We start from the raw sequence: 12,071 nt of genomic DNA, 5'->3' as shown, positions 1-12,071 counted from the left end.
TAAAAAGTCCATTGTTAGAACTTCTTTATTTATATAGAATTTTTCAAGTTACATCTGATGCCTGCCATAGGCAAGTGTTTTAATCACATCATGTAAACAGATAACAACTATGTGGAGACATATGGTTCGGTGGAAAACAGGTCTAATTGTGGGCTGTCAGCTGATGGCATGGCTCCTTCCACCTGTAGCTGTATTTAGGCTCCTCTCTGTCTTATGCTTACTCTTCAGAGCCTCTCTGTCCTACAGCCTTGTGAAGTATTTCTCTTCAAATTCAAGGTCAAATGCTGCAAAAACTGCAGAAAGAACAATGTGGCCATTGTGGTCATTGCTATGAGCATTTGTGGGGGGAGTACTTGAACTCTTGCCTCCCATCTATCAAATCTCTTTTATTGGAGCCCACCAAATGTTACCATTTTAAATGCACCCAAATCATAAATGATTAAGAGAATCTAAGTATCAAATATTTACCAATTCTTGTTTTTTGTTTCATTTTCTTTTAGATTATTGTATTAGCTAAAGTCATTATAGATGTGGACCATATTACTTTGTCTGCAAGAGGTGTTACTATTTTAGTTGACAGTCTGTATTCAGTCCACATTCCTACTATTGTCCTGGCAGGTAAGGAATAGCTAAGAAAACAAAATAAAAATAAAAATAAAAACCCATAATGGCATCTACACAAAGGAACATGGATTTGTGTTCAAGATAGATCACAAAAATATTTTAAATTGGAATCTCACCAATAGTAAAATATGTCTGATACCCTGTTGCATTGTTTCAAATGATGCTGCTTGAAAGTACATGTCTGCATAGAGCAATGGGCATGGCATCTACTCCGCAGCCTGCATGGGGCAATGGGCATCCACCCTGCTTGCTGAACAGGAATGCAGAAACTCTCAACACAGCCCTTTTGCTTTCCTAATTATTATTTCAAACTTCTAATGATTTTCTAGACTATAAAGTAAGAATTCAATTATGCATTACCAAGAAAAAATTTACACTCTGATTTTCAGTAGTAGTGTCAGATTAACATTGATATGCTTTGTGTTTCTTTTGAATCATATACATTCTGTTATTATTTAAGAGTTCTTGAAAAATTTTTAGCTATATTTATTATATTATTTTTGTATGAGTGTTTCGCCTGCATGTATGTATGTGTATTACTGTGTGCCTTTTGCCCATGGAGGCCAGAAGAGGGTGTTGTATCCACTGGGACTGGGGTTATAGATGGTTGTGAGCCATCATGTGGGCACTGGGAATTGAACCAAGGTCTTCTATAAGAACAACAGGTGTTCTTAACTGCTGAGACAAATTCATGCCTTTAATTCCAGCTCTCTGGAGGCAGAGGCAGTTGGATCTCTGTGAGTTTGAGATGAATGTGGTCTACATAATGAGTTCTAGGACAGCCAGGGTTATGTAGAGAGACCCTGTCTCAAAAAACAAACAAACAAACAAAAAGAAATACAGGGGTTGAGGATTTAGCTCAGTGGTAGAGCGCTTGCCTAGCAAGCGCAAGGCCCAGGGTTCAGTCCTCAGCTCTGAAAAAAGAAAGAAAGAAAGAAAGAAAGAAAGAAAGAAAGAAAGAAAGAAAGAAAGAAAGAAAGAAAGAAAAAAGAAAGAAAGAAGAAAGAAAAGAAAGAAAGAAAGAAAAGAAAGAAAAGAAAGAAAGAAAGAAAGAAAAGAAAGAAAAAGAAAGAAAGAAGAAAGAAAGAAAGAGAAAGAGAGACAACAGAGCCAAGAAAAATGGTTCACTAGTTCTCTTGACAAAATGTTATCTGTGCAAGCTTACCCATACTTTTAGCAATAGGTGATAAATAATATTTAACTGAACTACCACTCACAGCTACATAAACAGTTTCAGAATGATAGTTTGTGACTACTAGCAAAATAAACAAAAGATCAAATATATTATTAACTTAGCCAGTTGCTCTATGAGAGAAGCATGTTTTGGAGTCTATCTGTTTAAAAAGGGAGACAAGTGAAAACTTTTGGACACTAGACAGAAAAAGGGGTCTTGGAAAGAAATGTGATAGTAGAAGTTTTAAATTTTGATTCATGATTTTTTTGCTACAAGAAATGCCATATTATATTTGCTTTCAACTATTAATTTTCTTAATCTGGAAGAAATGCATATCATGTACAGACATAAATTCAGGGAAAACATTTATACACATAAACTTAATAAACTTTATAAAAGCTGAACAACTGAAAAACAGACTGAATGTATTTTTAAAGTTTGAAAATCAGAAAGCTTCCATCTTTAAAAATTTGTCATTCTTACATAGACCTGTGTAAGTTTTAGTATGTGTGACAGAAAATCAATCGACTACATGAACAATCATTCCGCATTTACATGTACATGTTCCTTTTTTTTCTTGCTTCATTTAACAGGCAAGTTTTGTAGCTCAAACTTTTAAAAATACAGTGTACAAGTGAACGAAGAGCAACATATGTGTTATCAGCTTTAGATAATATAGGAGCTTTTCTTTGTTTTAATTCTAGGTAATTTAATAGCTAGTCTGGCTCACTCTAGAGCTGGTATTCCAGCCGCTTTTCTGACACTAGGGACAGTCCAACGGCTATGCTACCACCTGTACTCAGGAAGAGAAGAGGTAAAAACAAAAGGCTAATCGTAAAATTGAATGTGTTACAAATAATGAAATTTGCTTCTCTCACATAAGAGGATGTTTTTTCCCTTGGGATAGTACATAATTCATAATAACTAGAAAATAGATGAACTTTCCAGTATTAATCATACCTGACATCTACAATTCTGATTTCCCACAAAATTACATTTTTTAATTCTAATTAATTATAATTGTAATTGTAATTATATTACATCCTGACCACAATTTTCCTTCCTTCTCTCCTCCCAGTCCCTCTCTCCCCATCTACTCCTCCTTTTCCCCCTCATAAAAGGGCGGCCCTCTCAGGGATATCAACTGAACACGGCATATCAATAATAAGACTAAGTACCTCCCCTCATATTAAGGCTGGACAATATTGTTTTCAACTAAGTCTTCTATCATTCTATTTTATCAATAAAGACTCAGGAGCCAGATGCTGAGGTGAAAACCTGCTAGCTCAGAGAGGCAGAGAAAGCAGACAGCTGCTTCCTCCTCCACTGTTTTCATCCCAGAAAAAGAGCTTTTTCTGACCCATCTCAAACAAAACTCCTCCAACAGGATGTCCCTCCCTTCTACTTCCTGTGCAAATCTCTCTTTGTCCTCCTGATTCCCTCTTAATCTCTATGGTTATTTCCTCTCAATTGGTTGCTCGCTCTGCCTCTTGACCTAAGGTTGATTTTATTTGATCCTTTTCACAATATTCAAGCAGAAGGCTCTTGGAATAAAGGTATGTGCTAGGGCTAAGCCACACCACAGCTAGAAGCAGTAAATAATGCAGTCTTGGTGTCCACAGTGTGATCGAATATCCTGCAACAGGATGAGGCAACCCAGTGGGAGGAAAAGAGTCCCAAAGGCATGCAAAAGAGTCAGAGACAGCCTTTGCTTCTACTGTTAGGAGTTCCACAAGAAGACCAAGCTACACAACTGTAACATATGTGCAGAGGGCCTAGGTCAGACCCATGCAGGCTCTCTAATTATTGCTTCAGACTCTGTGAGTTCCTATGCACCCAGGTTAGTTGATTCTGTGGGTTTTCTTGTGGTGCTCTTGACCCCTCTGGCTCCAACAATCCTTCCTCCCCACCTTCTGCAGGATTCCCCAAGCTCTGCCTAATGTTTGGCTGTGGATCTCTGCATCTGTTTCCATCAGTTGCTGGATGGAGCCTCTCTGATGGCAATTATGCTAGACTCCTGTCTACAAGTATAGCAGAATATCAGAACATCATTAGTAATCATTTCATTGATTTTTTTTTCTTTTTGCTGGTGAGCATGCATTTATTTTAACTCTGACATCTAAACAGATTCTTAAAAAAGCAGTATAGAACAACTATGATTAAAGATTTTAAAACTATGGGGCTGGAGAGATGGTTAAGAGCATGTACTGCTCTTGAAGAAGACCCCAGTTTGGCTCCCAGCACCCTTATTGGATGGCTCACAACTGCCTGTAACTCCAGTTCCAGAAGATCCAATGCCCTTTTCTGGTCTCCATGGGGATGGACAGAGAGAGAGAGAGAGAGAGAGAGAGAGAGAGAGAGGGGGGGGGGGGGAAAGGAGAGAAAGAAAGAGGAGAGAGGTTTTTTTTTTTAATTTACAGAAATCAGCACAGAAAAGGGAAACGGATGATTACCATTGTTGATAAATGGGTGGAAAGCCACTGAGCAAATCTGTATGTATACCTGCACACATTGTAAGTAAATTTGTTGCAACTCTGTGGGTTTGGTCCCAGGTTTTGGCACCAAAAGGTGAATTTTGCAACTCTGGGAAAGATATCCTCACTACTTGGGGAGTCAGGCAACACCTTGAGCTGCTTAGGACAGCTCTCATGGCTGGAGCTGCAAAGAGACAGCTCAGCCCTGGAAGGGAAGTTTTTCCTGACTGCTCGGGAGAGTCAGGCCTAGGACTGCTTCAGCAGGGAAGCGTATCCTGACTGTTGGGGAGTCAGGCTCTACCTGGTGTGATGGGGGATGGTCTCCCCACAGGATGTAGCAATCCTGCTCCTCTCCGGGAGAGCCGCTACAGCTGAGCTTTGCTCGGCTGGCTCCCACTTAAGGGGGCTTCCTAGCAGAGCTCTGCTTCTCTGGCCTAAGAAATTGCAGAAATATAGCAATCTCCTCCGGCTCAGGAGAAACGTGTTACTTTTTCAGCTCTTTCAGCTCCCCCTTGCTCTGTCCACTGAGGGACATCTCAGCAAGGATCTTCTGTTCAGCCCCTCCTTGTTCTGTCCACTGAGGGACGTCTCAGCAAGGGTCTTCTCTACACCAGTGAATGAAGATCTTCACACCCAAAACTCCTTTGAGAGAGATTTATTTGAGAAGGAGTCCAGGAGAGTAGCTGTCTCTACCAGGATGGAGAGAACAGCTCACAACTGACCAGGCAGGGCGGTTTATATAGGATGTCTTGGGGGAGGAGTCAACCAGTGATTGGTTAATTTTTTTTTTTCCCAGGAATTGGCCAGTTTTGTGGGCAAGGGGCAGAGATGGCCCTGACTTCAGGGCCAAACTGTTTCTTTCACTGGTCTTTCTTGGCTTTTTGACACTACCTCTAAGGCCAAGGCACATTTCTTTCACTGACTCTGATTCTAGGGACCAAGAGTGTTTCCTTGGCACTAGTTTCAGAGTCAGGGCATGTTTCCTTGGTTCTGGGTTTGGGGATAAAGTGTTCATTTCTCTGGCTCAGGTCCCAAACTCAGACTGTGTTTCTTTCCCTGGTCCTGAGCTCGGGGGCCAGGATCTTACTGTCCTGCTCTGTGATTGGCTGGTTTCACAAGTCAGTTGGCCAGGGGCAGAAATGGCTCTAAATTGAGCCAAACTGTGTTTCTTTCACTGGTCTTATCTGAGCCATCTTTCCCTAGTTCTGGGCTCCAGGATCAGGGTGGGTTTCTTTAGCCAGCCCCTTTTCCCTACATGCCTTCTGATCAGTTTCCTCACAGCAGACAGACAGCAGAGAAAGAAGACACTCTTTAGTATCATTCTTATTAAGATGTTTAAATCCATCCAAATTAATCTCGGAGCTAAAATACAAAAACAAAACTGTGAAATGAATTGTTTTAATTATAAAATCAAGCTTGAATCTACAAAAGTGTTGGAGTCCTGCCTCAGCTGGGTTCAGGTCCTGAGATGGGGAAGCGGCATTGGTGCAAAGAAAAGTCTGACCACCAGATGAGTTTCATGCAAGTGGCGGCCATCTTTATTTATACTTCAAAAGGAACATGTTTATCCCAACTTTTAAATCAAAACAACTCTTAAACCAAAAACAATGCTCAGTATTTTGCTAGCTTGGCTACATATCCAGCCAGGCACATCTTGTCCTTACAGAGCTAAAAGGTGATAGACATAGGCATACATTCTGAAGAACAACAACTTAACAAAGCATATTTACAAAAATAAGGGTGATTTGCCATAAGCTGCTTGCATACAGTTAGCTTGTATTTCTTTAATTGGTCCCTTGTCCTACACAAGGGTCCTACATGCCTAAACCTCTCCATAAAGGGTGAACTTTGATAAGACACTCCTTTTCCAGCATGCCACACCATTCTTAATGTTTGTTCCCAGCATTGGGAGATGTGGTTGTCACCTGTGCTGCTTCCTTATATGTGCCCAGTAACTTTTATTACCTCTGATTCTGTCAGCACTGAATCAGAGAGGCCCCCAGGGTCTGGAGTGACAGCTGGTGTTTCCAGATAAGAAACCTGAGAAGCATCAGTTCCCAAAGAATTTTAGGGGAAAATATTTGAGAAAAAAATGGGTTTCTGGGAATAATTACATCTGTCCCATGCATGACTAACAAAGTAAAACTAAAAACCACCAAGAGAATCATCAACATTATGAGAGAGAAGAGAGTATGCAGGGCATGTGGTACTACAGTATTCTACACTGTCCTGAGGCCCATTGGTCCTTGCTGAGTGAGAGACTGTCTCCCCGGGCTTTGCCCTGCAGAGACCCATTGGACAAGCGTTCATATGCTGATCCAAAACTAGGCCACATGGCTCCCAACACAACCTCATGTCATAGTTTATGCCAGTAATCTCAGCACTCAGGAGGCTGAGACAGGAGAATTCCTCCTACTTCAAAGCCATCTGGGTTACACAGAGATTCAGAATGTGCCTTGTGAAAGGATGACATGCAGATGTGTGAAGGGCATCATATTATATTCAGTCTATACATATACTGTGATGATACAGAAATTTATAATTAAAATATTTAGAAAGTATCTCACAAGAATTGGTTACTTAGCAAGTGAGTGAATCTTTTTATTTTCATTTTTTAATATTCTAGGTAATCCTAAAATGAAATCAAGTGTGTTCACAGATATTGTGAACAGCGACCAGAAACCAGTGGCAATTAACAGTATTCTGTAAAAATATGGGCAGAGGATGAGGCCTGGAAGTGGAATGAGTTACCTGGCATGCACCAATTATGCCCCTACCTGATGATGGATTTCTGTTTACATCCGTATCTGATATTCTTGTTTGCGGAAATTATCTTAAGGTTTATTTTTAATAATGTGTGTGTCTGTGTAGGTTTGTGCATGTGAATCCAAGTTCCTGTAGAGGGCAGAAGAGGGTGTTGGATCCCCTGGACTTGAAGTTCCAGGTGGTTGCCTGGTGTGAGTCCTGGGACCTGAGCTCAGGTCCAACATACATTTTCTTAAAAAGGAGCTAATTAGAGCTCTGGGCTAGATAATTTTTATTAGTTTTCTTGAGAATACCACACCAAGTGTTTTCATCACATTCACCTCTTCATCCCTCCAACTTCTCCCTCACCCATTCCCACTCCCCTACTCACACAACTTTGAGTCCTTTTTAAAGTCCATCAAGACCAATTTATGCTGTTCAAAAGACCCTGAATGTGTTATCTTCCACTGGAGTGTGGTTGACTTACCAGGGGCTACATTTTTTTTTTTTTTTTTAAGAAAAATTTTTTTTTATTCATTTTACATAGCAACCACAGATCCCCCTCTCCTTCTTCCTCCTGCTCCCCCCAGCCTCCCTCCCCCATCCACTCTCCATCCCCTCCTCTGAAAGGATAAAGCCTCCTATGAGGAGTCAGCAAAGTCTGGTACATTCAGTTGAGGCAGGACCAAGCCCCTCCCCCCTGTATCAAGGCTGGGCAAAGTATCCCGCCATAGGAAATGGGCTCCAAAAAGCCAGCCACCAAGGACAGATCCTGATCCCACTGCCAGGGGCCCCTCAAACAGACCAAGCTACACACTGTCTTTTGTATGCAGAGGGCCTAGTTCAGTCCAACGCAGGCTCCACAGCTGTCAGTCTAAAGTTTGTGAGTTCCCACAAGCTTGGTTTAGTTGTCTCTGTAGATTTTCCCATCATGATATTGACCCCCCTTGCTCCCAGGATCCCTCTTCTCTCTCTTTGACTGGACTCCCGGAGCTTGGCCTGGTGCTTGGCTGTGGATCTCTGCATCTGCTTCCATTAGTTACTAGATTAAGGCTCTATGATGACAGGGTACTCACCAACCTGATTACCGGGGTAGGAAATTCCCTGGAATCCACAGGGATGACCCAAGCTTAGGCTACTAGCAATAGTGGAGAGGGGCTACATTCTTAAAACTGTCTCCCCCTATCCCAGCAGCTCACAATTGCCAGTAGCTCTGTGGCTATGAGTAGGGTTGTATGCCTAACTCCCATTTGTTTGCTGGGATTTGGTTTGGGTTGCTCTCACACAGACTGTGTGTATGCTTTTGAAACTACTGTGTTTATATGCTGAGCTGCCTTGCTGTACAGAAGGCACTGTTTTCTGTCGTCACTTTCCATCACTTGTGCAATTTATCCCTGAACCTTCAGAGCCCATTGCTTAAGAAGTTTCTTCTTATAAAATTGTGATAAACCTATTTTGAAATAGAGAAATTCTACATATGCTACCTACATGACACACTCAACCCATACATTTATTAAAAATTCAAGATGGATACCGAGACTTGAACCCAAAATTATGTTTAAAAAGTGCATATAAATATATTTAACTCTGGTGACTCGTGTAATTTAAAATGGTCAAAATAGCAAATTTTATGCCAGTTATATTTTATCATAATAAAATATTAGGAAAAAATGCAAAAAGTTTTTTATTTCAGGTTCGCACAGCATGTTCTTGTGCCCTTGGCTACCTGACTTACAATGCACATGCTTTCCGCATCCTGCTAAAGGAATGCAGGAACAAACCTAACCAGTTCCTGCGCATAATGAATAACATCAGCAGAGACGCGAAGATTAACCCCGCCTTCCTGAAGGAGTTCCAAATGCAGCAAAATGTGGGACTTCCTTCCTTAAGGTATTGCGCCTTTATAAATGACAGTAGCGGCATTATCAGTACAGTTTTTGGGAGATTTTAGGGGGTCCAGCATGTAAAACTCTTGACATGCATGCCTCTGTATACCAGTGTAAACTTAACCTTGAATGTTCATTGACAAAGCCTGTTTTCTTTAGTTTTGAATGCCAAATATCTTGCTTTTTGGTTTATCTCTGCATCAAAATACCTAGCCAGCAAGGTTCTGTTAAGTGCTAAGTTTCTTTCCTCACTTTAATGCCTTGTTTCACTGAGGAAAAACAGTGAAAGTCACTTTATTACAGCCTGGGAATAAGCTGGGGCTATGGAAACGTTAGTTGATTTATTCTTTGGTAAGTAAGCAGATCTAGGCCCAGGCAAGATCCGATTTGTTATATTGTTTCTGAAAAGTGCACTACAAAATAGAAGGTCCTGTTTCAAAGTTAGGATGAAAATGGAGGAGGAGGAGTTTCCTTCAGAAAAACAACCACCAGAATTTCTGAAGACTGTCAGTCTGTTTTTGTTTTCTTCTTCTTTAAAATAGTTCAGCGAGAGGGTAAAATCTCAACTGAGCTTTAAAGCACTGCTCCTGCTATGCTCACTAGAGGGCAGCTACCTTGCTGTTGGGCACACTTTACAGAGTAGAAATGGAAGGTGTTACTAGAGACTGGGAGAGTGAGCTGTGAAGCATGGTAGGTGCTGAATTCTCAGAGGTTTCTTCCAGAAACAGAAAAACAACAACAACTACAACAGAACCCAAAACAGGCTCTTCCTGTCAATTTATCAACATAAATAAATAAATGCACTAGTGGCTAGGCTTGGTGGTACTTGTCTGCAGTCCTAGCACTGGGAAGGAAACAAGGCGGCCCCAGAGCTCCCTGGCCAGCCAGTCCATTCTATTGGGTGAGTTACAGGCCTGGGAGACTCTCTCTCTCTCTCTCTCTCTCTCTCTCTCTCTCTCTCTCTCTCTCTCTCTCTCTCTCTCTCCCTCTCCCTCTCCCTCTCCCTCTCCCTCCCCCCCCCCCTCTCTCTCTCTCTCTCTCTTCCTCTCTGTTACACACACACACACACACACACACACACACACACACACACACACACGCACGCACCATTTAGGAAGTTCCTCCTCCACCTGGCAGGTGGAGCAGTTCAGAAAGGACTCATGAGCATAGCCACTTCAGAGTCTGCAAAAATTACTGAGGTCAGAGATCCTATAGAAATGAGTCACAGCTGTACCACCTGGATGTGGACAATCCGATGAGATTGGACCCATATTTTCTTGAAAAGTGCTTAGAAAGCCAAGCAGCATAAAGGGCAGAGAACAAGAGCCATGAGAAGCAGCAGCCTGACTTGCCATGTGGCTCCACAAAGCCCTCAGCAACAGTGAAGTACAGGTGAGCACACGGCTTCTCAAGCCAAATCCCAGGAACAGCCCTGCTCCTGGAGGCCAGTGCTGAGGAATGGCAAACCAGTCCTGTTGTCACACAGAGAAGGAAGGCATGCTCAGGACATGGATGATGGAGAGGTGGATGAACAGAGGCCATCTGGAACTTCAGAAGTCATGGCTTTCCATTAGCCTTCTGTGGGGATGAAGCTCCCCATAGTCAGCAGAGCAACCACCAGGTAGTCAGGTTTGAAGTGTGGGGCTTTCTGTGAATTGTTAAGTCTACAGAAATGAGCTGAGACGGAACACTGTACTCACAAGAACATCCCCTCAATCGCCTCCTTGTGTATAGGGGTCATGAAATACACATTTGTTCTGGCAATCATAATTCCCCAAAAGATAAACCAAGTAGATATCCAAATGTTGCCAGTATCTGTGTGGATGAATGTGCTTTAATTCAAGCATAAAAAGAGGCATAGGTGGTTCATAGCCATGTAGCAGGTAGTCACTGTCCTTCAGCTCATCAGGAAGCAGCACATCTTATCAGCTGCCTTTCCAACATCTCTCCCAGAACTGATAAACAAGCTCCTCCATATTCTCCATGTCATGATGGGCCTAGGGAAAATGCCAGTACCACACCTCATCCTCTCCCTGGGAGCATGGACACATCGGTTGTTTTTAAGGTTACCCACTTATTTTTCTCTCCCAGCAGAGGTTCTAATACAGCCAGTTCTAACTTACTGGTTTCTCTGTTAGCGTCAGGGTCCACTGCCCTGCTGTCACTGATTAAGAAGACAAGTGCTAGTACTTCAGTACCCTGCAGCTTCAGCTGAGAGGAAAATTGGGGTCTTTGAATTCAAGGGTCAGAGGGCTCCCGATGATAGCAGACACTTACACTCAAAGATAACTTGTCAACATAACCCCTAACCTAATCAAGGTGGGGACACTCGTGCCCCTCCAAGTTAGTCATCCTTCCCAATCACAGGGCCCCACCTTATTTATTTTAGAAACAGTGCTTTGCTATGTGGTCCAGCTCCAATCTCCCTGCTTCCTCTGCCTCTTCAGTAACTGGGACTGGAGATGCATGATGATTGTGTCCAGGTCAAAACCCGTTTTAATCTCAGTTCAGTAACAGGCTGTGGTGTGGAGAGAAGAACCGGATTTTGGGGTCCTGTGTAGACGGGGTTATTTCAACTTTACACGTTTTGGGGGGACTGATAAACTCTATGCCTGACTCAGGAATCTGTTCTTTATTAACCTGGAGATAAATTAGAAGACATCTGAACTAATCAGGAAAGACAAAATAATCTTCACTCCAAATGGATTTCCCATACTTCTGACCCAAGGCCAAGCCAAGCTTCATGGAAGGAAACAGGGCTAAAATGACACAGTGGCTGAAGTTTTAGTTTCTGTCAGGCATTTTGCTCAGATGATTTTGTCTCAATGTTATAGTTTCATTATAACCTAAGTCTTTAAGATAGGGAGTGAAAAAAACCTTACTGTAGACTATATTCTCTGCTTCCATACACAAAGCTGAATTATGACTCTTTCCAAGTAGGAAAACATTCATGGAAGAGCTACTCAAGATATATTATTACTCGGATACAAGGAGGGAATAAGACCCAAAAGCATATTATAGTTATATAAATCAGTTTTAAGTATAGAAAAAGATAAGTCTATTTCAAGAATCCTTTGAAAACTAAAAATCCCAAATAAATTATATGAATATAAAACACAATCTGAACTTTAATTCTAATAATTTATGTTAAATTAATTTCATTGTTTC

The 12,071-nt window shown here is 41.7% G+C and overlaps 1 protein-coding gene across 6 annotated transcripts in view; it reads left to right on the top strand.

The window, feature by feature from the left end:
* The window catches only part of Ankar (ankyrin and armadillo repeat containing), a 67,146-nt gene that overhangs the window by 52,170 nt on the left and 2,905 nt on the right, over window positions 1-12,071 (top strand). For 5 of the 6 annotated variants that reach the window (XM_059278021.1, XM_059278022.1, XM_059278018.1 and 2 more), the window contains 3 exons: window positions 501-618; window positions 2,503-2,612; window positions 8,711-8,907. In XM_059278021.1, the coding sequence (XP_059134004.1) occupies window positions 501-618; window positions 2,503-2,612; window positions 8,711-8,907 (425 nt within the window). Of the gene's footprint in view, window positions 1-500; window positions 619-2,502; window positions 2,613-6,898; window positions 7,308-8,710; window positions 8,908-12,071 lie in introns of those variants that run through there. The other variant, XM_059278023.1, reaches the window with a different exon arrangement.

The sequence above is a fragment of the Peromyscus eremicus genome, chromosome 13 (genome assembly GCF_949786415.1).
Source record: "Peromyscus eremicus chromosome 13, PerEre_H2_v1, whole genome shotgun sequence".
NCBI classification, from domain to species: domain Eukaryota; kingdom Metazoa; phylum Chordata; class Mammalia; order Rodentia; family Cricetidae; genus Peromyscus; species Peromyscus eremicus.
This window is presented reverse-complemented; position numbering and strand designations above follow the sequence as displayed.